Here is a 25,163-nt window from a genome sequence, read left to right on the forward strand (position 1 = left end):
TACAACAGATGTCAGAGCTGACTGCAAATACTGTAGGAAGAGAGCTCCCAGGTTTTTTCTTGGCTCTTAGTCTTTTGGGAGGCTTCTGGCAAGCCTGGTTTGTCTGAAGAATTAAGTCTTCTGGAGAACAGAATCATTGTGTAGTAAGAAGCCCAGACAATACTTTCCTACTTCTTTTCCTTAGCCATTTTCCTGAGTCCTGCAGCACAAAGTTATTCACAGTTTGGAGCATGCTGTCTAACAAAACTCGTCCTAGTGCAGCACTTCCAAGCTACTCCTTCTCCCATTTGATGCCAATGAAAAACCAAAATCCTTCACTGCTTTATACCACTTGGCCAGAAGTGCCAACCTGGCAGCACTTGAGCCATCAGAAATGAGGAGGAGGCAATGTGGAGAAGCTTGGTGTGGGGATACTCACATGTACTCGGTGACAGGAGCATTGCTGACTGTGTGTGCAGCTGCTGGGATGCTGGTCTCACTGCCATAACTACTGCCACAGCTGTACAGGCTGGGCATGTGCACTCTGTACAGATTATCATGTGTCTGTCTACTCCCTTGAGCAGCTGATTCTTCTTCCCCATCATCATCTGAGCCTCTGCAAGAAGGAGAAAAAGTTCCTCCTAGAACCCTACAGTGACCCCACATGTGGGGTTTGCAGGAAACCATGGCAATCCTAGGAACCTCCCAGTCATCTTCCACACCTCCAGGTTTGTACCCATTTGGGATGCCTCAGGGTGGCAGTGTGAAACACAGCCCACACCACAGTGACTCAGACCTCCCACAGATCCCATCTGGAGGTGCACGCTGAGTGATCCCCTCCAGCCTCCCTACAGCTTCTCTCAGGGCTGGCACACAGCACTGGTCTGCAACTGCCCAGCTGTACAACCAAAGGATGGATACACATCCCAAAATACAGAGCTAAAAACCCCCACAAACAACAAAAAAAAGAGAGGCAATGGGGATGTAGTGCCATGCACCCCACAGAAACATCCTTCAAAACTGCAATCTGTGTCCTTCCATTTCTTGTGGACACATCCAAAGAGCTCTTATGGATAAGCCTCTGTAGGTTTCTCTGAAGTCCCATTCTGGTTGCAAAAGGTCTGCTCCAGCTTCTAGCCAAATCACAAAAGTCTTTACAGAGACTAAGCTGCAAAATTTGTGTCTAAAGGCTTTATCTTCTCAAAAATGCCAGGATTTTAAACCAATGGAGAGCAGAACTATTTGCCAGCTGTTTCCCTCTGCATTCCCATAGTATTCTCTTGCCCCTCCTATATAATATACACTACTATTTCATCTCCCTAATTAGAGAGTGCAGCACAATGGTCTGAAATATATTCAACCTGTGCTTAAAGCTAGTGAAAGGTTCTACACAGCATGGACATCACCAGAACCTCCCAAACATCATCTGCAGCTTCTGCACCACACGGTGGCACTGAAGATCGGGGAATTGCAGCCTGCAGTCTCTTCCAGGCAATAAACTGTGACATCCTCCACTTCCCAGAGGGAGGCTGGGGGAGAAATGGTGCTCCACAGAATGCAAGAGGGAACCTTTCAGAACCCTGCTGGATTTGGCAGGGCAGACAAGAGATGCCACTGGGAAAACCTTTCTCCTCCCAACAGGCAGACTGCTCTTTGTGGTAAGGTCTCTGCAGCAGCCTGTGGAAGAGGTGAGGAACCAGCCATTTTCTCAGGGACTACTCTGACACTTCCTAAGGCCACTTCTCTGTGGGCACTGCAGGCTGGGTCAGCTCAGGCTTCCTGCTGTTGTTCAAGGCATTCTATTTTAGCACAAAAATAAGGACCACAAAGGAGAATTTGCTGCAGTCTATTGCTCTTCTGCAAGGGTAGAGAACTCAATGCCATTTGAGCAGCTGCCTGTGGTGCAGCAGCCAGTCAGTAAAGCTAAGGTTTGCTAAAGACTTACTGATTTATCTGGGTATTATCACTAATACCTCCAATGTGCAAGTGTCTCACCTGCCCATGTTGTTGACAACTGGACAGTTCCTGCTTTCCATTATCAATGCAAGTCAGTCACCTCAGCATGAGCAAAGCTACAAAGGCAAGTGTAAACTGCTTCTTATTCCAATTCTCTTCCCCATAGTAGAACAAATGCCTCAAGACAATGTAAGAGAACGAGAATTTTACAGAGAGAGCAATAGTTCAAGCATTACCTCTATATTACAGCTATAATCATTCATCTGACTTGACTCTCAGTCCTACAGTGTACTGAATTCTCTGCACACAGAGTATTGCAGTGCAATAAGGTTTTGGATGTTAGTATCAACCACAGCCAGAGCAAAACACAACCTTTTTTTTTTCTGTTAGACCTGTGCTTATAAAGCCTCATCCCTCACACTCCTGGGATCCTGTGGGAATGAGCTCCATATGCTCACAGGCACAAATCCAACAGCCAATCTTCACTGGGAAAGAGCTCTACAATGCTACAGGATCTAAACTCTCTCTGTACCTCTTCTGCTGCCAAGTGTGTGGGACGCTGCAGACAATGGAGCTGAACATGAGGGCTGTGACAAAGGAGAAGAGAACCAGGTAGATGAGGCCTTCCACTCCATCATAGCAGAAGCCTGTCAGAGCCTGGATGTAATCCTGCAGAGGGAAAGGAGCAGAGTTTCCTGATCACTGCAGAGTTAACACTGAGCTCTAACTCAAAAGCCCTTCTCCAGACTACACTCTCTGAAACAATTTAGAGACATCACACTCCCTCTTCTAGAGCATATTTCTATTTTAATTTCAGGCACTCAAGTGTTTTTCATAAATGATCTTACCCTTGTTTCCCGTCACAAAGACCAGCTTGGATTTAGACACAGAAATATTTTCAGCCACCCACAATAAGACTTTAAGAGGAGCAAAAATAAACAGCCAAGGCAAACTTATCCACCCAACTGAAGATACAACATTTTTCATTAAGCCTTTCAACTCCCTCACATTGCCCAAGAACAGAAGCATGAATTGTCTGTGTCTCTGCCTTTAGAGAGGTAGTGAGGACAACAGCAAGGCCATGTTACACTGCTCTAAGTGCTCTAAGGCACTGCACTCCATGGCAAAGGCAGCAAGTTACTTGCTATACACAAAAAAACCCAAACCTGAAGCTTGTAGATTTATGAAGGTGTTTTATCTAGCTTCCTATGCTGATCTTTAAACTCAAAGCTAACTTGATTCAAATTCTCATTCCCCTTTCTGCTAGAATCAGTAAGTAAAAAGCTGTTGTAAACTTCCACCAGAGATTTGGAACTCCAAACCAACAGAGGCTCTACACCCTCTCTGTTGTTTCTTAGCTGAAGCCCAGTTACCAAGAACTCACCAAGTGCAGACTCCGACAGTCTACTAAAGCTGTCAGCTGCTGCAAGTTGATCTCTGTTGAATTCAAAACCTCCTGGATCCTAGTAAGATACTCCTGCAAACAAAAAGCCAGTGATTAGTGCAAGGGAATGCTTAGCAGGAGCAGATCCTGGGTTCTGTACAAAGTTGAAGGAAGCCCCAAAGAACAGGGAGAGCAAACTTGAGGAGAGTTACCTTGGAGGTGGGGTGCTCTTTGCTTGCTGACCTCATGAGCTCCGACACATCATCCTGCATTTCTACCAAAGCCTTGTGACTTCCAGACAGCTTCTGCTCAACACAAAACATGCAATGTTTCAGCAGTTCAGGCCACATGGACCAACAGATCTTCTCGGAAAAGGAGAAATCTTTTTTCCCAAATACTGAAACATCATCTATATGAATGGTACTAGTTAAAGATGTCCCAACTGACATGAGTGCAGCTGCAGTAGGGTTAAGTTTGACTTTTAGCAAACTGGAAGAAGTACAGACAGAGAAAAGAGAAGGGAAGAACAAAAAAAAAAAAACAACCAAAAAAACCCCAAAACCAAAAAACACAAACCCAGAAAGAACAAAATACATACACAAAAAAAAATGTACACACAGCTGGGGCTGGCTCTAGGACAGAAGGGAAGGAGAAAGAAAAGGCCCAAAGCACTCAAGTTCTCACCACAGAACACAGCTGGAATTTTTTACTGAATCAGATGGATGAAAAAGACATAATGCTAACAGTAGAAATTGTTTGTATTAGCGTGCAACCTTCACATCCCTTTAAAGCACCATGGGAATTTCACATGCAATAGCATGTCAGGGAGTACATGGAGAAACCAGAAATGCAACAGATGGCAGAGGTACATCAACCACAGCCTGAAGTGTTCTTACCCCACCCTTTAAAACGGAAGAAGACAAGATTTAAAAAAAAAAAATCCTAAGTATAAAAGGTGAAGCAGCTGGTGTCTGCCAAATGGTGGGTGGTGTGGGCCTGATCTGGCCTCTGATGCATACAGCAAAGTTTGGAATGGGCCCAGGTGCTGTTCTTCTGCCCCCACAGAAAAGAATAATGACTCACATTTATACTTCAGAATAAACCCCTTGGTTGTTCAAAGGTTTGTAAGAAGCATCTGTGAAAAACACTCCTTCACCCACAGAAGCAACTGCATTTTGGGAGTGGAGTGTTATCACTGTTCAACCCAAAAGAAACTTCAAGAAGAAATTCAAAGCAGCAATTACAGGGTTTCCCAACCTGGCATTAGTTGTGGTGCTGTGTCTCCACATTGCTGCTCTTTAGACAAGTGCCTTGTAAACAGAGGTACCACTAACAAAGCCATGGCTCTCACCACATTACACACAGGCCCTTCTAAGGGGGTGTCCCAGACCTGAAACTGTACAGGTAATGATAAAGTTGGAAAAAAACTCCTCACTAAGTCACAGTGCCACCTCCTGCACAGCTGGGAAGCAGCTGCCAAAGCTTTCCCAACATCCAGAGAGCTCCCTAAAGCAAACACCCTGTACTGGCTGCATGCTGGCACCAAGAGCACCTCACCTGCACCCTGCAGGGTGAGGAGACCCAGGGCTGGAAGGAGTTAAGGTGCTTACACTCACCTGCTGGAAAGGGTTGGGGTAGCCAGGACTACAGGTCATGTAATAGCGGAGAGTCTCTGTGAAGACACAAGAGAAGAAAGTCAGGCCAGGTACATCATTCCTTGCAGTATGGGTCTGTTCCATTTAATAGATGGAACACAGAAAAAGTTTTATTCAGAAGTTGGCACTATCCATCACATAAACCTAAGAAAAGACATCAGTCTATGACAAGTTCAACTTGTGAAAACATACTTATAAACTTCCAGATAAGATTGTTACTGTGTTCTGCTAACAACATCATTTGTTTCCAGGCTGGAAGACACAGCTGTGTTCCTCTCCATTCAAACCAGCCTGGTGCCCTCGTGAGCCCTCTACAACACTGCATCAACTGCCAGCACACACAAATTAAAAACACCAGGCTTTCCCCTGTCATCCTCAATAATGTTATCAAGGAAGGAAGCTCTGAAAGACTTGATCATCCAAATACCTTTAGATTATTCCTCAAACATTTACAGTTGCTCTTTAGATGAATATGAGCATGCCAGCTCAGCAAAATCAAGGGTGATGTTGGCATGGTAAAGACAACAAAAGTCCTAAAACACACAAACTCTCTGCATTCCCCCCTCCATCAGCATATTTTCCTCCTTTCTTTTTAATCTTCTGTCTGTGACTTTCAGTAATGCATATTCCAGGCTGCACAGCTATTCTGATGAGTTCCAACTCAGAAATCAGCAAAAGGCACAAGCAGAAGCAAGCAGAGCTGTGAAGGAGGCAGACCTGGCTGTATCCTGACTCTGCCATACTTCCCATAAATATTGAATGCACCTTTGGGCAAGGCAGCTCGCTGGAGACCGAGTGCTGCAGCACAGCCTGTCAGCCCCTGTGTGCTGGCAATGCAAGCTGACAGCTGTTATTTATAATTCATTAGCCTACTCTGGGGCAGCTCCTGCCAGCTGCTCCATCTCCCTCCCACCGACTCTTTCTCTGGGACAACTTACATCTCCCCAGCCAAGCCTCTAAACAGCAATTAGCAAATTCTGGGCAGACAGGAGGGCAGCAAGAACTGCTTTGTGCTCACTTTGGGCAGACCACAGAAGTGGCTGTCCACAAGTACTGAGCCAAGGAAAGGGCTGCTCCTCCCTGGCTCATAAATCAAACACAATGGCTGTGTGAAAATGGATTAAAACACACCTGCACTGAGAGAGCAGCAACAGCAACTCACAGCATCACACATGGTGACCCCAAGGAGCTGTGATCTTGTCGTCTATTTATTTTAAACCAACAGACCACTAAAAGTTTCTCTGAAGCTCCCACAGTGGTATCAAGTTTACATCACCTTTTTAAGTGCAATAAATTGCATGACACACTGCTAATGCAGAGCTCTAGAAATGCATCTTGAGGGCCTTCTGGATCATCCCTGGTGGGCAGATTAGAGATGAGAGTGCCTGATATCATAGTCTGCAGCTTGTAAGCTCAGGATAAAGATTGCTGGTTACAAGTGAAGCAAAAAGCAGTACAGTGAAATAAGTACTTGCCTTACTTCACCCTGGAAGGCAGGATCAACAAGGATTCACTGTGGTAGTGCTGGCTTTGCTGCTGACAAGTGTGACACTCCACATAAAATATGCTTCCCAAAATGGCACAGCCATCAGGAGCAGCTTTCCCCTGCACTGAACCCGAGCTGTGGTGCTTTAAATCCATGACTACAACAGGCACTGAAGCTGCCTTCAGGTGATTCTGTACTGCAAAACCTGGAAATTAAGAGGACCATGTCCCCTGCCTCCATGCCATCAGGAAAAGATGAAGGAGCAGGAGGCTCCTTCACCTGTTTTAAATCTGGTGGAAGCCATCCTGTTCATCACCAAATCTCATATTTCTGACCAGAAAACAGCTGCACTAATCCATCCTCTGCACTTTGCTAACAGCTTCAGGCAATTTCTTTCTATAATTATCTTTCTGGTGCATTTTCCTCTCAAGGAAAATTCCTAAAGGTTGATCTGATTTTTGAAGCTGGCCTTTAGGCAATCCAGTTCATAGCAGAAGGTTAGGCAGGGTCACATCTGCAGCTGCCCATGCCTGCTGTTGCTAGCAGCAATCCTCCTGACAAAGCAGCAAACTCACTCTTGGTGCACAGGCATTGTGGGAGCAGAAGGCAAGGAAGGGAACTACCTAAAATGCTTTATTTTTGCAGTCTGTTTTTCCTAGAAAGGAAAGCAGAGCTTCCTATTAAAGACAGCTTCAGCTGCTAGAACTACTTACTGCTTCTGCAACCATGGAGACCTACTACTCACTTCAAAGCCCAGCCAAAATGCAGAAATGGTATTATGCACCTGCCAAAAGGCAGTGAGGGCTGTAGAGAGCAATGAGAAAAAGATCCTAGCTAAAAAAAAAATTCTCACACCTAGAACAGCTTTTCCCAACTCTTCTTCATCTCTAATTGAACATTCTCTTAGCAGTGCTCATTTTACCTATACACCCAGATGAGGCTGTCTCTGTGGGTTCAATCATCAGAGAAAGCATCTGTGATGTCAAAAGAAGTCAAAGAAACTCTTTAGGCTGGAGTTTCTTGCCCAGGTAATGTTCTCCAGCAGGAGTTTTGTTTCCCTAAGGCACCAGTCTGACAGCAAATGGAGGTATCTGCATAATTTTTAATTTCTCTGATACAACCTATTCTTGTTTTGGTAAAAGCAAAGAGCTTGTCCCATTTGCCCTTCACTCAAAGCTTTCTGCTAATCAGCAATCCAACAACACCAGGCAGGAAAACAGCTTCTCAATGCCCACATCAGCTCAGCAGGATTCTCAAGAGAACTTCTTTGGGCAAACTCCTTCCTGCAGGGTACTCTGAGATCAGGTATAACTGTGCAGACTCCACTGCCCCACCTGAGCTTTTGTCTTGATCTTACTTCTAGAGAGGAAACAGAGCTGGTGAATGGTGTCAGTCCTTTGGCTGGTTCAGCTCTGGATTTCTAAGATGAGATTGCATCAATGGGAGGTCAGTTAGCAGGCTGAGCATGACATGAACCCTTCCTGCTTATATCTGAGCAGCTCAGCCCCAGCACCCAGCCTGAGCACTTGGCTAAGAGGCTCCATTATCCATCCCCTGAGTTCACAGCTCCCTCTGAATGGATGAACAAAGTGGCTGTTCCCCATGCACATTTCTGGTAAGAGAATCTGAAGAAAGCTCTTCCTGTTGTTTAGACATATTGTGCCTTTTTATTTAATTTTATGCAACAAGTCATCTGATAGTAACATAATATCAGTGAAAAAGAATGGGACTAGAAGATGGCCTCCTGCTTTGAAAATAAACATCTTGGCTGCACCAAGTTCTTTTACTAGCAGCAGGAGCTGATTATACAGGCACTGTTCAATTCCATTGGCTTTATCTCAGTTAATGAATACAGGGTGAGTTAGGCATATACATCAGCCTCTACTGCAAAATTATTTAAGTATTTCCTTCTCCCAGAAACCTGCATTGAAGTTCTTTGCCTCCCTTTTCTCCCCCATCATTTTTTTAATGCAGCACATTTTATCTGCAAAGCAAGAACATCTCTTCTCTAGCTAAAAACATGACAGTAATAATGCACTTAATCAGATTATTCTCAGCTTCATTAATTCAATTTAGACTTGAAAACAGCAATTAATACATAAACAAGAAAATTAACATACTAGTTGCAGAGTATTAAACTCGGTTATTTTTCTGTGAAAACTACAACCACCAGCAGCAAAAACACACTGATGACTCAGTTCCAGTCTGAATGTCAGAGCATAGAGAACCTTACAAGACATTGTAGGTAACAACAGGAACCAAAAATAGTGATTAAAGAGAAAAATTGACCCAGCACTACAAAGCTTCTTAGGATTACTTGTTGATTCTTAAAATTAGATGGCAGCACCCAGCCCAGCATGCCAGACCCCAGTCTCAGAAGCAGACACCTCAGCAAGACTTTCAGCCCAGCTTCAGCTGAAGTGATTCTCACAGCAAATGTGATTCCTATATGTGTGAAAACTCCCCATGGATTCTTCTTCCATGATCTACCTGAGTCCCTCCAGCCACTCACACTCTTTTAGTGTGTCTATGCTGCTGTTAAAGCTGGAGAACATCATTCAGAAAGCAGAGACAGCAACCCAGAGAGCATAAAGCACTAGAGCCAGGGGCTTTCAAGCAAGGCCTCTTCCTCTGAGAGGAACATTGATGCTGGCTCCCAGCTGGCTGTCCCTGTCTCCTGGGACATCACTCTTGTACATAAGGCTCAGCTGATCACAAAGCAGCTGCTACAGTTTGCAGCCAAGGGATACTAACACTTACTCCAGACTTTTAAAGAGGTTTTATTGGGATTAAAGTGTAATTGCCACACTGCAGTCCTCATGCATGGGAAGATCTCAACTTTGGGGACCAAGAGCTATTTCCATAACTTCCTGATCATAAACTATGACAGCAGTGAAAACCCACATGGGAAAACACAAGATTCAATCCCAACCAGCTGCCTGGTGCAATGGCAGACTCAGAAGTTGGACAGATTTCCTTCTGGAGAGAGGAAAAGGTGCTCACCAATGCTCCAGGGTGCCTGGCAGCAGGAGCTGACACACTCAGCATCCATGGAGGGGCCACCCATCCAACCCAGGCTTGTGGCAGCACCTGCTCTTCCTCTTCTTCACCATTTTCCTTAGACCCATTCACTGTTATTTATGGAGCTTTAACAACTGTTACATGGTGGTGCTGCAGGAGCAGAGCCTGTTTTCCCTGGGGGGAGCCAACTGTTCCTGCTGGGGAATGAAGGAGGAGGGCTGGAATGTCAGCCCTGCACTCCCTGTCAGCCTCCAAAGGATCATTCCTGATCAATGGACAACCACAGGAGCCACCAGACCAGGACAACAGAAATGGAGAAGCAGCACAAAGGGGCCTTTCTCTCATTTCCCAGGGTCAATCTAATTGTTACCAAACACACTCCAGAGCTAATCTGGGTTACCAAATTATCACAGCTCACAGCTGGCAGTAGCATCACGTATTTCCCCTTGGCCTCACTGACCCACTTGCCTCCTTGAAGAGCCATGAACCCAGCTAGGCACCTGAAGCCACATCTTTGTCACCTTCACAGCCAAGAGAAGGTTTTCATCTTATGCCAAACACTCACTCTCTTCCCTCACTACATTTTTTTGTTGCCAAGAGAGCTGTCTGGCTCTATCATCTCCTTCCCACGAAATCAATAAATAAGGCACTCCAAAAATGAGATGTAAGTTTGCAATATCAACCTGTGCATATTCTTTTATACTACATTCTGCTTCAAGACATTTATGTTTTTTGTTGTTTCCACCTCTCTGCATCCTCAGCCACAGCTACACACCTAATTTTCAACCAGTTGCACAGTGACAGACAGCATTTGGCTATGCACAGACCTTCTGCACACACAGCAAAAGTTCTCTGGTTCCACCAAACAGAACCATAAAAAACACAAGTCACTCCTTTTACAAATGAGTGTCATTGCCTATTTGTGTTTTACCATACACAGAACTACATAAAGGAACTATTGGGGGAGAGAAGGCAGGGGAAAAAGTTAACTTTGTAAACCAAGCAGCAAACTCAGTCCTAAAAATACTTATCCTTTTCAGCACTTATTGTATCTCTGCTGGCAGACACCCAACTACCTTTTTGCCAAGCCATGCCTTTGAATGACATTTTTGCCTCTCTGAGGTTCAAATTGGAAGCATCTCTCACCTCACCAACCACTTGAGTCTAAATTAGGAGCAATAAACCCCAAATATATCAGTGCTTCAGTGGAAGCCACTGAGATGTAGACACATGGTTTAAGTAGAGCAGGATACACAAAATGGTCACAATACTGCATTTATAATGGAAAGGGAAATCCATACTTCTCTGTGGCTATTTCCATTCACTTATCCTTCTGTCAGGGAGGAGAACAAGACTCAAGGGTGCTACATTTAAAGCAAAAATGATCCAATAATGCAATAACTTCTGTTGTTCAATTTTATCAGCTATTTCCACCTAAGGGTCAATGCAGGAGAAAGGTTCTGAAGATGGTTCTGATGCATACATGAACACTTCTGAACAGAATGTTACACAATTTTGTTTCCAACTATATGCCAGCTCCTCTGTTTCAAACACAGCCTCAAATTCTCAGTCCCTGGCATGCTCCTGTGTGACAGCTGGAGCTGCAGAACCCTGTGCCAAAGCCAGTCCCAGCACTCACCAGCACTGAGCACTGCATTCTCTTCAACCACTTTGGAGACATAAGCATCAGGATTGATACAGAAGTCACTGGAGCCCTGGATAGATGGAAGACAAAAGGCAAAAGGAATATCAAAGCACACCAGCATCAAAGAGCAGTTGAGCCAGGTTAACATCAGGGAACCTTCTATTCTAGGGGTGTTTCAGATGCTGAAGTCTCTCATCACCACCCCAGCAGCACTGCTTTACACAACCACAGCAGTGCTGGAGTATAAGCTATCACACCACACCATGGAGAAGGAGCAGCTCTGGACTTTTCCTAGAAGGAAATTGCTAGGACAGTTACTTAGATCAGGGTATGCTGTAAAACAAACAGCACAGCATTAATCTGGTGTCTGCCAAACCTGCAGCAAAGGGTGAATGGGATTTGGATGTGAGCCACTTACCACAGCGACAGCCAGCTCCAGGCCCAGGGATCCCCAGCTGACAATCAGGGCAAACACCCCAAGCAAGCACACCCTGTGGGAGACAGACAGATGGCAGATGGAGCAGCTCTCATTTCAAGCCATTCCTTTCACAAGATGTACTATTTGGAGTCCAAAGCAACCACAAAACCCAAAAAATTATCAACCACTGACTGCATGCTCAGATAAACAATCCTATTTTAGATGTCATGCACAGCAGCTCATACCCAGCTGTTGGTTACCTAGAGCTACAGGGGAAGGGAGTAGGGAAGCCAAGTATTATCCTGCTTCTAGCAGGGAAACCAAAGGCACAAAGACACAGAGGTGATTGTAGGGGAGGCAGACTGGCAGGAGGTTGACTACAATCCCACCACTTTCACTGTTCCCATTCTGGACTTCATTTTCCAGGCCCAAAAACACCCAAAGAAAAATATGCTAAATAAAGAAAACTCCACAAAACCATACTGATCTAAAACTGGAGAAATCTCTCCTGTATCTACAATAAATGAGGCTGCTGGGTGTAAGCACTATATGGTGACAGATGGTGGGAGGGAACACAGCCCCTGCTAGGATACCTTGGTTCCAAGCTGGTGCACCTGAACAGCACCCAAGCATCCCACACAGCTCCAGGAGACAGACAGTCACCTGCAGGCAAACAGCTTGGAACTACAAGCTGCCCACCACTGCAGTGAGTCCATCTCTGCACAGATTTAAAGTTCTGTTCTGACAGCTGGACCTCATTACTGACAGAAATAGTAGGATGTGTCTGCTTGACAGCAGACACAAGGCAGAGAGGTGACAGAGAAGTGTTCTCAGTGACACCCAGGAGCACACACTCATGGAAAAGGCTTTTGCACTTTCCAACCAGCACATTAGCTTTTCACCCTTGCTGTCAGTATGAGTGGTAGAGATATTTAGGCTACAATGCTCCTCAACTCCCTCAGGTACAGGGCTGCAGACTAATAAGCAGTTTCATTTTATCTGTTTCTATCTTCAAAGTAAAGAGACACTGGCTTGCTCTCTTAGGGATGCTTTTTCCCTCAAGCTTTGAAATACAAGTAGATCCCTTCCCACCCACACCCTGAACAATACAAAAACCTGTTCATAACCAAGACATTCTTTATTCAAACCTAGTACAACTATCTCTGTGAGGAAGGGACATATCTTCTTTCTGCTACATTTGTCTCACTGAATACTAGAGCTTTAAAAAATAAACCTCCATTAAAAAAAAAAAATCCCTATTCCTTCAGTTTACTAACTTATTTTAATTCCAAATAATCCCTATTCTGTGAATGGATCTATGCCTCATCTTGCAGAAGTAAGGGAGTTTCACCAGACTGACATCTGTGCTGCACTCTGAAATGAGACACTAAAGACATTATTATGCCTTTTCCAAATGGATGCAAAAAATATCAGCCATGGATCAGCAAGGTTCTGTGGGTTTATGACATAAGGACAACACAGCTTGCTGCCTCCAGCTGAGCATGTTAATCAATAAGACACATTTGTTGTTTTACTTTAAATGAAGATGACTGGGTCAGTAACTGATTGCTTGGCTAAAAGATCTAAAACTGGCATTTCACCATCTTGCCTGGCTGTGATACACTTGTTTCTTTATGCCATGTGCTCCCTTTAGGGAATGCCTTAATATGAACTTCTGGCTAACAGGGAATGAGATTCTAATTTAAACCCTGGGTTTGCCATCTGTGCATACACTTGGACTTTTGTCTGTATAACCTGCCAGGTATGAAATCATCTGGTAAATAATAAATCTGGATACACATTCTAATTATTAATGGCACCAAGACAAACCAGGGTAAACCCTTGGCCATGTCAGTTATCAAATTGTCACTGTGTTTATGACACCAGGACCTTTGCCAAATATGCCAAGATACAAGATAGGAAAAGGAAGGGTTTTTTCCACTAATGGGGCATTTTCAGTAGTTTTGAGAAACAGTCATGCATTAACATTGCAATACCATGGCAACAAGACTCCTTCTCATAACTGTGCAAACCATTGCTTGTTCTCAGTTTAAGGTTTCCTCAGGTGTGACAGCCCCAGGTAACAAGAGCAGACAGTGACACAGAAGGCAATGCTGCAGGTTGTGTAGACACATGCAATGCTTATCATCAATTAACAAATGCCTTCCCAACTGCAGAGAATGAAAGATTTTTAAGGCATGTCATTTCAAGGATGTTCACATTATTATCTCCCAGCAAATGGAAGCTTCCATTTCCAGCCAGGATGAGTTTCTCACCTCTAATGAGAAGGCAATGAACACCAGCAGCATTGCATTTTATAGCTCTAGAACCTTCCTGTGAATAACTCTTGTATGAAGCCCTAACTGGTTCCACAGAGCTACACTCTACAGTGTCTCTCCACTCAAAAGCAAAGGTAAGATGCCCAGTTTCAGAGGTCCTTGATATCAGTTGACAACAGGTAGAGGTTCCCTCTAGCAGGCATTTGCATTCAGCTGACTTTCCTCATACCCTGTCACTGGGTCAAGACTTACCCCATAAGAATGGCCCTGGAGTTTCTAATGAGCCCAAACAGCACCAGCAAACATATCAGGACATTAAACAGGAGCAGGCCCAGGTATCCCAGCCACCTGCAGCAAACAAAAACATGGTCTGCAAAGGAAAACTGGTGTATAAAAAGCACAGATCAATAAGCTATTTGTGACTTCTGGGGAAAAAAACAGTCCTTCTCTTCTCCAAAAGCACTTCCAAAGACTAATCTTCATCTCTGGGTATTTGTGGGATTGGAAGCTGAGGCAGGTAAAATCATTAACACAACACCCTCAGCACAAACAGTTGAGAAATGAGACTGCTTTCTAGTTTTCTACTGGGATGTTACATACACTGGTCATCATCAGAGGAAGAAAAGGCATTGCAGTTTCTTGAGCTTCCTAGATACTTGTTAGGAAATGCTTTGGTTATTTACTCCACATGTTTGGATAGAGGTTTTCTTTTGTGGAATAAAACTGATGCAATATCTTATTAAATATATTTAATAAAAAGGAATGTTAGGCTGTGGTATTAACTTACAGAAATAGCGCCATTTTCTACTCTATTTAATGTATTCTTTATGCACTTATTAGGACAGAGCAGAAACTGTATCTGAGGCTGCTTTTTTTGCCTGTGCTAGAACACAAACTACAGATTTTGTATGTTGAGAATAAATTTCTCATCAGTTGGTAATAAAAACACTTAGGGAAAAAAAGCTGTGCATTTTGATTTAAACTGAAGGCAGTCCTGCTGTAAGAAACAAATCAGTGCTGTGGGCCAAGAGCACCTGCAGCAATATACAGAGCCTTTGGCTCAGCCACCCACAACATGCACATAATTTTTGCAAAATAGGCCAAAGCAGATGCTAAACCAATACACTACAGCATGCTACACACCTGTACCAGTCATAGAGGTCAATTTGAATTGCCAGCTCCTCCAGAGACAGCTCGTCATTCTTCCAAAAGGGGATCTCAGTTGTTTGCCTGACCAGATCATCCAAGAGACTTTGCAGTTTCTGGACAATATGCAGGTAGTCTGTCTGCTTCTTGAACATCTCTTCCAGGACGAGCAAGTTTGGTTCCACTGTTTGGTTCAGGGCCACTGCAGTGTCCAGTACCTATAGTACGGGAAAGAAAAAGGGGGATAAACAAATTTTTAAAAAAATAAAGTACAGGAAGCCAAGGAAGTAGAAGGGTTCTTACTACCAAGTCATGGACAGCTTCCAGATTACCAGTCCTCTGTCTTAAGATGCTCAGACTGCTTACCTTTCAAAAGGAACTTACACGCATCTATACAGGAGATAGTTTGCAAGTAGTCCAATGATGGCACCTCAGCTGAGCCTTAACACATGCACACATTTTGCAGCCATCAAGATTGCAGTGTGATCCCATGAAATTAGAGCACAGAAAAAACCAATGGTACTAAAATGCTACATTTTACTAAGATTTGTCTGCTTTGGCCTGCCTCCTCTTCCGGGTGTGGAACAGAGAGCTGATCACAAGCTGTTTTTAAACCCAGCAAAGAGAAAACTTCACTTAACAAGCTGTGCTCGCTTTGTTATTTTTAGAAGAGCGGAAGAAATCACCCCGCCACTAATGGAAATTTTAACACATCTCCAAGCCCAGATAGGAAGAGAACACAGGAAGAGACTTGGGCACAGCCAGATTCAGGAGGGGAGGTGCTGAGTGAGGCTGCCACAGCCCCGTTTTTGGGGGGCTCACCCGGTCCTGGACGCCGGCCACGGTGCGGTTGGCGTGGCGCAGCGAGTACGTCAGCCGGTGGATGCCGTCACTGGTCTCCCCATTCCCGTAGAATCCCACAGCAATTCCAGCACTGCAGAGAGAGAAAAGCAGCAAAGGGCAGAGGTAAAGCTGAAAGGCAAGTGTGTAACACAGGGCTGATGGCTACAGTGCTGTTGCAATACAGGATGTGACCAAAAGTGTGTATTCTATCACTATCTGCTGAAACCAGGTGGGGCAGTGATTCCTATCTCCATGGGGGATATTCTCTGCTAACGGGCCATCTTTAAAACTAGGTAGGGCAGTCATCTTTATCTTTTCCACAACCCATCCTTTCTCCAGGAAGATATCATCTGTTAATGGGCCATTCAGTCCCACTGTATGAGTGATATAATTTTATCATCCCATTGGGAGATGCTCCAGCCAGAGGAAAATTGGACCTTTCCAGGTCCATCACTGGACCTTTGGAGGAAAACTGCACCTTCTACAGGGGTACTGCTTCAGCTGAACCACATCTGTCACTGCAGGAGGATGCAGCCACCATTGAATGGGACTGCTACCCATGGGGAGTACCCCATGGGTACTGCACCCATGGGGTGCCAGGATGTTTTCTGACTGTCAGTGATTTGGGTTTGCCATTTGTAATACTCTATTTCTATTTTAGTTTTCCTAGTAAAGAACTGTTATTCCTATTTTCCATATCTTTTCCTGAGAGCCCATTAATTTCAAAGTTACAATGATTTAGAGGGAGGGGGTTTACATTCTCCATTTCAAAGAGAGGTTCCTGCCTTTCTTAGCAGACCCTTGTCTTTCAAACCAGGACAAGAGCACTGGGTAGCCACACCAGCACTTTCCACAAAAAAGGGAAAGTGCACTCCCTCCCAAAAAGAGCCGAGGTCATGCTGCTGCTGCTCAATTCATACCCCTGCAAACATTCACAGCCAGCAGCTCTCCATAGAGCATCCACATGGCCAAAAGCAGAATGCAACAAGCCTATTTCATTTATGGTAAAATAATGAAAATCTCTTAGGGAACTGTTTGAGAGCTCAGGTCCAGCTTGAGCTGAGCTGGACCAAAACCATCCAAATTCTCCTGAAAGCTAATTTTATCATTAAAAAAAAAAAACCCAAAATAAAAAAAAAAACTAACAAAAAAATGCAAATCTTAAAAATAAAATTCTTAAAAATAAAACAAACAACATCAAATTCCCACTAATATCATCAACAAAATAACCAAAATATCTTCACCAAGCAACAAAAAAACCCCACAAACTTTCTTAAATACCATAAACTTTTAAAAAATACACATTCCTAAATACAACCAAACTATAAACCCTCTCTACCTAATAACCCACATTAAAATTTTTCCACTAAAACCCTAAACAACAACAACTGGATGACCAGAAGTCCAGCCAGGCAGCTCTGCTGTGGCTCCTGTGAGAGCTGCCATTGCTGTGCTGGGGGACACATGCCTTCTCTGGACATGAAATACAGATTATTTTGTTACATTTTTTTAAAGCAGGACACAAAGAACTTGCTTTGACTGCTTGCCCATGGTGGTGGCTCCTCCAGATACATTTTCCATGCCCCCTTCTCTACCCTGTGAAATATCTATGAACATTATCTTGATTTATCTTCCCATTAGAAACATTTGTGCCACACTGATTTAGAGTACTGGGAAGGGAGGCTTAATAACTTACTGGGACAAAAGGCTTATTTATTTTTAAAGCAAGCAAATTTCAAGCTTGTAGACACAATTCAACTCCAGCTGCTTAGCAAATTACCACCTATCAGCTGATTTTCTATAATTGTCCACACATATCAGTCTGCCCCAATTATGAAGTAAACCATATTAGCTTAAGCCTCACTTAAAGGAGGAAGATCCTGTAAATGAGTTGCAACCAGAGGATTATCTCATGCAAGTCAGCAATACCTCTTCTATTAAGAGATCACTGCAGGAACTCACAGTTCCTCTTCCCAAGCCTGTATTTCCTAATAATAGAGGAGGAAAGAACTTGTGAAAGGATCACACAACTCAACTCAGGGCAAACAAATCTTATCAAGACACAGTTTTTCTGTTCCCATGTTATATTTAGGACCTTTTCTAGGAAGGTTCTCAAGACACCAAGGTTGTGTTTGTGGCAGTGCAAAGGAAGGTGGTGGTGATGATCCTGTTGTAAATCTAAACTTATTCTGGATGAAACATTTAGTTCCTTCTCAGAAATTTTGTGTACTGCTCCTCTCCTGCAGGAAGACACATCCATTCCTCCTTTCCTGGGCTCTGCTTCAAAAGAGTGAGCAGAACAATGTAGTTCACCTGGTCACATTTCTCCTCACACGTGACAAGAAATAGAAGCAAAGATCATGATCTGGAAGCAGATCCACTAGGAAAATCTGTGTCAGCCTCATGCTTTTTCCAGCAATTGAATCTCCATAAATTATAGAGAGCTTGGCCCTTAAAAACCTCAGCTGAGGAGTCTTCTAGGGACAAGAGGCAGCCTTCATATACAGAGAGAGAAGCAGCAGCTATGCAACTAAATATTTAGCATTAATAAAATAAACGGGCCTTTTTCTTCAGGAACACCATTCCTCAAACATTTTCCTAATGCAAATTATGCTGATAACTAAGGAGAGAAAAGCCCTCTGCATTCCTCCCTGGTTGCAGCTATTATCAGAGGTTGATAACACATGCCTGGGGTGCACGGGGGTGGAAGGGATAAAAAAGACACACTCCCCCTCCCCCTGAAGCAGAGAGATTACAGATGCAGAGCTATGCCCAGGATAAAGCAACTCAGCACCCCATCACAGAAATTACAAAACCATGGCTTGAATTTCTCCTTGTCTTATCAGAGCAAAGAAATTCACACAGACCCTTTCAGCCTCCTGAGCTGCAGAAAATGTTAGCAGTTGTTTCTACCATAGGCACCAAATAAATTCCAGAACATTCTTGACATTGAATAGGCAGATCTGACCCCTTTAATTAGCGAGCAATTTCTATTCAGCCTGTTTACAGCTACTAGAAGCCTATTCTTTCAGCAAAGTCTTGGTAAGTGCCCAAATTCTGCTGCTTGGCTCTCAGTATTCCCAGCACAGCAGCACAGTTTTGGTGGGAAAGACTCAGAAACAGCACTCTGAAGTAGCAGCAGACACCTTGTCCTTGGGGATGCTGCACAGACCAGCCAGTTTACTCACAGGTACCAGCCATGAAGTGCTGGCAATACAAACAAGTGACTTTAAACTGGTTGCCCTGTTGGAGGCAGATCTACCCTGGCAGTTTTCCATAGGCTTCCCATCCTGCCCAGTACAAACCACAGCTCCCACTGCCCTGACCCTCTAGGCACAGTCACTACTTCTGAAAGCAAGCACCAGAGCACAACAATTGGGATAAAAGACATTCAATCCAAGTAATAAACTCCTCTAGACAAGAGACTCACACATTCACTGCAAATTACACATGAAGTGTTAATTATTCCATTCCTACCCTGCATTCCCACCCCGTGCTAGCAAAGGGCACTGACACAGCCAGTCCTTCCCCTAGAAGCAAGCCATGCAGTGTTGTGGCTCTTCCCCTTTCAATCAGGGCAGAGGGGGAAGGAACCCATCCCACAAACTCGGGCTGGGGGCAGCTGTGCCTGAGGAGGGGGCAGAGCTGAAGGGCAGGCAGGGGGGAACTGCTGCTGCTTAGCTTTGTTAGCATTTGGCTTCATCTAAATCCAACAGTTGTTTCAAATCCCTGCCCACACACACCGATATGAGTTGCTATTGTTCAAAGCAGATTTAAGGATTTACACTAGTTTTTAACTACCTTTTATATGATTAAAGGGAAACACAGGGGCTCCTTCTATTTAGGAGCATTCTTTTAAAATAAAAATAGATCAACTCATGTTAACCCAACAGCATAAGTCCTTGAGGTCATGATAAATCACAAGGCTTCTTGCACGAACCCCGGAAGGCACAGTAGCCTAAGATAGAGCAGATCCATCTCTCAGTACAGGATGACAAAATCATCACCCAATGGATGTATTTCTGTCACACAGCCTGGATACAAGAACAGCATTCTTGAAAGACACAGCTCTTTTCCACCCTAGCACCCTCTGGAAGATACTCCAACACATTTTCAGTGCTTCTATAGGAAAGTCATGTCTATTTCTGCCACTCTTACTTCTGTTGCAATCCCCTTCGAGTGCACACACCCCTCTCTCCCCCTAAATCCACATGGTTCCATCCTCAATTCCTCCTCCCAAACCTACCTTTGTCAGCCTCCTGTCACTTTCACTACCACCACCACTCCTCTGCTTTCCCTCTCACTGATGTTTTTGAATAAAATAGTTAAAAAAAAAAAATCTATCATGGTCTTACAGGCCGTCTAAAAAGTCGTTTCTGCTATTCAATACTGCACTTAAAAAGTCACTTGGCTACTCAATAGTTTTGCTAAGTTTTAAGAAACCCACTTAAATAAGTGAAGAAAACATTGCACTTTGAGCTTAAAGCTATCACCAGCAGTGCACACCCACAGACACACACAAGGGACACACAACTCCACAGGCTCTTCAAAGAATTGAACAAGTGAAATGGAAAAGGTGCACACCAGGATTTCTGTCTATCCCTACAGATACAGCAGTGTGATCTAAACTCCTGCAGGTTGTACACACACTTCAGTATCACTTTTCAGCAAGACTGGAGAAATTCAAGTCTGGAGAGCAGCTTTCCCATGGCTAGTGTACAAAAATCAGGTGTGCTTTGGACACCTAGGTAAAGAACCAGAAACACCAATCAAGTGCAATTCTGAATTTGCTTGCAACGTGACCTGCAAAAAACCAAAGTTTTCTGCATTTACACATGCTGAACATCAGAGCATTAAACTGACACAGAGAGGATAGAAGTGCTTTCTAGTGATGAGATTCTCCTGCACTAATACCCACACACACACTGTGACCCTCTGGGAACCCAGACATCAGTCTGGAAAGATGAGCACTAGCCATTCACATCACATCCTTAGAAATGAATAATCTAACTACACCAAGTCATCTTTAATTACAGGAACTTCATAAGAAGAACCCTTTTTAGACTTCAGGCTCTCAGGAGGAATGTTAATTTGTCTGCCTAATTACCACCTTGCACTTTCTCACCAGGGGAAAGTGCTATTACTGGCACTTGATAAAGCAAGATTTTACCATTTATTTGCACCCATTTCTTTCTGATGCCCCCTCCACAAAGCTTTCTCCCCACCTTTGGAGCTGAGGTCCCTTCTGGGAAAATCAGGGTCACCTAATCAGTGGGTGAGATGGTTTATAGGACAACTCCCCATACACAGAAACCAATCAAAATTGGTACAGACTAGAACTGAAGTATTAATGGAAAAATCTAGGCTAAGCATCCCTGCAGCTTTGTGGCTAGAGCAACTGGGAAGACTCATTAGTGACATTTTGTTGGAGAGCTCCTGTTAACCAGTTATGCCTCTGCTAGCTCAGCATTCTCCCTGTTGTGAGTCATTAGGAAACAGTGATGCTGAGCACACAGCACAAAGAGCCCCCTGGGACTGGGGAACCTAGGGAAGCATTCTAGGCACAGCTGGACCTAGCCAGAGTTAACCAGTTCTCAGCTAGGAGCACAATAGAATCCTTCCAAGTACTCTGACAGACCAGACCTGCTGCTGGTAGGAAGCTCTGGCTGCTTCAGCAACCAAAGTTCCAAATTGCCTCCCAGGTCAGGCTGCTGTCAGGCAGAGGGTCAGAAGAGCCTTATACCCCATTAGGACAGCTGGTCTGGCTCTTCTGCTTTGTGTGACACACAGCTGGGATTGAATTGGTGGATAGGAATATATCCTGTGGGCTAATCTTTAACCAGTGCTAGCAGAAGCCTCAGGTGGATACCAGCAGTTGGAGGTCAGCTTGTTGGGAGCTGTATCTGCATTCCCAGGCACAGACTGAGCATAGAGTGCCAAGAGACAGCCTTGAGGGCACTGTGGCATCCAGCTGCTGCAGAGAGGCAGAAAACCAACCTCAGCCCTGTAGGAGAACAGCAGCACTAGGACAGCACCTTCTTCACCATGATGATACCAACCTGCTCTTGCTCAAGCACACTGATTTCAGAGAGGAAATTAAACAATTAATTTAAAAAGTCAAGAAAAATGATCATCCAATGTCACTGTAGGTTCAGATAGAACCTTATGTTATGAAGCTTAGTTTTAAGGTTCTACATTTAATACTTGCAGAAACAAATTGTACACCAAGAATGAGAACCAGTTGTTCAGATTTTGAGGAAGCCTAAGCAGCTTTCCAGCTTGTGGATTTGACAGAGTCACATCAAGTTTACCAGAATTTATATGCTACCCTTCCAATTTTAAATTCTCCCACAAGCTCTGGAGAAGTGCAGAATACCTCCTTCTCACCCTTTCTACAATCAAAAACAAACACAACTACCACACAGCAGCAGCTGCCTGGGTCACATTTGCTGCATAACAATAGCTAACAAGGGCCTGTAGCAGCAGCACAACTATAAATAGCACCAGCCAGAGCTTCTGTAAGAAAGGGTTAGGACCACAGATCTCTCAGTGGATTGGAATGGATGCAGCTGAAGCTCTTAAGATCACTAAAATAAAGGTGAATGAGGCTGAGATTTCTTCTTTACAAGTTGTTCTGTGGTTTGCCTTCCCACCCCAGGCACCTATTTGCAATCAGCAAAACATGGAAGAGCTCCTTGCAATCACAGCAATGCTGGCTGGTACACAAGGTCTCCTCCTGCTTCTACAGGCAAATCCACCCCCAGCTGCTAAACTCACCACAGAATGTCTGCTCTGCACTGCTTATTCTAACACTCCAAGGCTTTGCTGTTCTCCTAAGTGAGTGCCTCAAAAGAGCAAACACAAATGCATCAGCAGCACAGTCTGGCTCCTGAGCAGCCTTCAAGGAACACCTCAGCTCCAGAGGGATCCCACAGCACATCAGCACCTAGCAGCAGGCTAAGGCAAAAAGGGAACCACAGGGCACTGCCAAGTGCAATCATCTCATCACTGACTAAGGGACTGCTCCCAGACCTGCCAGACCCACAGAGGGGCAGCTGAGACCACCCGGAGTCTTGGGCAAGAGTAGATGATGCTTGGAATTGGAAAGAAATGCAAATTGGAAAGTGCTCAATATAGGGCACATATCCAGAGGACTCGTTCTGCCTAAGCCAAAACGAGATCAGAGGCTCCTTCCTTTCATATCTGCAAACAGGTCCCTGCTTTCAGACATCCAATCATTCACTTTCTAGGAAATGATCTTTTAAATTCTCCTGCACCCATTCTCCATTAATTACTGATTTTTTTCTTGGTTTTCAGTAATCCTTCTTTTCTACCTCATCTCCAAAAGCTTCTATTGTTCAGTCATAACAGGAAACACTGCTGACCCTGGCATCATTACTAGCAGTCCTTGGAGATGGTACATTAGTGCACATAACAAAATGCAGCAGTGTCTTACCCAAGCTACAAAATCTGAACATCCCCTCAATTGAACACCAATCCTTCCAAACCCAAAAGAATCATCTGCGACTCTTTCTTCCTAATCTACTCTCCCACACAAAGTGATCCTTTCTGGACACCAGGCCCTGAGAAATCTGCGTTTAGAGCTGATAAATATTTCAGCTGTATCCATCCTGTTTAAGCGATAAGCTCCCAAGGACAGAGGGTCCTTGATTTATCACTTGAAAAGTATCAAAGAGCAGGACATTAACTATTCCTTTTCACATTGCTCAACCCACCAGGCAGCTCTTCGAGCAGCAGAAAGGAAGGCAATATATCACAGGCATTTCAAAACACACGGACATCAGACAGAGAGAGGGATTATTGCCAGATTCACCCAGCAGAGGCTGAGCATTTGGAGAGTGGGGGTGTGAGACAGGACACAGGGAAGGAGGGGGAGGTCCCCTCGTACCTGCAGACGAGGGTGGCGATGATGACACACCAGGCTGTGCAGCAGCAGTCAGCATTGAGGTGCTCCTCGCTCTTGCGGTGGCGGCAGCACAGCCAGAAGGAGTAGAACAGGAGGAAGAGCAGGTCCAGAGCCAGGCAGGACAGAGCGATGCCACCCAGCAGCAGCAGGGCCTGCAGGAACAGACAGGGTGTCACACCTGCCCATGGCAGGGAGGCCAGCCAGGGCTCTGCATGGCATGCCTTGAAAACGAGTCATTTTGTGTGTTTGACACATTTTTAAAATATAATTTTTTTTTGCTGCCTCGCTTCCTCCCCTCTCTCCATCCCACTCGACAAAACCACATTCTGTCCCTCAGCAGTAAATAGCTGAGCCATTTTGTCTCAGTCTGCAAACAGCCTAAGTTAATCACAGGGTTTCCTCTTTACTACTGATCACAGGTCAGCAGATTTAGAGAACAAAAATAATATTAAAAAAAAGTTCAGCCAGCTGCCTCTATCTGTACAGTTTTTTAATCTTCATGAATAAATATGCAGACTTATTAATTAGAAATCCAAGTGCATGAGTGGGTTTGAAAGGGGGTGGAATTTATTATACATGCATGGAGATTGATTTTTTAAAAACTTAATCTCCATGCAATGCTTCTGTTCAAGGTAGACCTAGAATAAATGCAAACCCCCTCCAAATACCATCCACATATATAGGTACAATAAACATGGATGCTACAGACACTCTTGAAGCAGTCACAAGTTGAGTGCGAGTTATACCTATTTCTAGTCATGTTCCTGGGAGGAAAAGGAAGTTGTAAGAGTTTAACTCCCTCACAATTTATTTTTATTTGAAAAATCCTGCTGAAAAACCAAAAACGCAAACCAATTTTGTTAAATAAAAGAAAATTTAAAAAAATAAACCCATTCCAACACATATTTAGCCATATTTTCCCACCTGCATGAATCAAGTAAAAGGACACAATTTTATCCATAACATTCTTTTTTTGCTGAATCCTTGTTAGTGGTGACAAATGCCAACTTACTAGAAATTATTTAAATATCTGGAAAAAGTCCAAGTCACTTGCTGCTGCCCCAATATTGGGAATGCAGACATAGATCTGTATCAGCTAACCTAGAACAAAGGCTTGGATTTTCAATCCAGTATCTCTTTTCCTCCCCATACAGAAATTCCTTAAAGAACATTTATATGCTTCCTCCTGATTGAAACAATAACTTCCTTCTGATCAAAAAGAACACAACAAAGAATGCTGAGATTAAAGTAAAGAACTTTCCCAAGTAGTGGCTGTTTCTAACAGGGTCTGGTAGGATCTTGCTCTTTGTAGGCTTTTCTTTCCCCCCTCTCTGCTCCATAGGTGCTCCCTGCTGATTATCCTGGCAAATGAGCCACACAAGGTCCTTCCCAGCCAAGAAACATCAGCCACACATAAGGAGGTG

At 44.1% G+C, this 25,163-nt stretch overlaps 1 protein-coding gene across 3 annotated transcripts in view; it reads right to left on the reverse strand.

Annotated features, from left to right (window-relative positions):
* The window catches only part of TTYH3 (tweety family member 3), a 74,708-nt gene that overhangs the window by 13,574 nt on the left and 35,971 nt on the right, over nt 1-25,163 (reverse strand). For 2 of the 3 annotated variants that reach the window (XM_079320412.1, XM_079320411.1), the window contains exons 2-12: nt 23,722-23,891; nt 15,792-15,903; nt 14,967-15,187; nt 14,076-14,171; nt 11,545-11,617; nt 11,121-11,196; nt 4,936-4,991; nt 3,532-3,624; nt 3,320-3,412; nt 2,468-2,604; nt 419-595 (exon numbers count right to left, since the gene is read on the reverse strand). In XM_079320412.1, coding sequence (XP_079176538.1) covers nt 419-595; nt 2,468-2,604; nt 3,320-3,412; nt 3,532-3,624; nt 4,936-4,991; nt 11,121-11,196; nt 11,545-11,617; nt 14,076-14,171; nt 14,967-15,187; nt 15,792-15,903; nt 23,722-23,891 — 1,304 coding nt within the window. The remainder of the gene's footprint in view (nt 1-418; nt 596-2,467; nt 2,605-3,319; nt 3,413-3,531; nt 3,625-4,935; nt 4,992-11,120; nt 11,197-11,544; nt 11,618-14,075; nt 14,172-14,966; nt 15,188-15,791; nt 15,904-23,721; nt 23,892-25,163) is intronic. The other variant, XM_079320413.1, reaches the window with a different exon arrangement.

Source organism: Erithacus rubecula, assembly GCF_903797595.1.
Source record: "Erithacus rubecula genome assembly, chromosome: 17".
NCBI classification, from domain to species: domain Eukaryota; kingdom Metazoa; phylum Chordata; class Aves; order Passeriformes; family Muscicapidae; genus Erithacus; species Erithacus rubecula.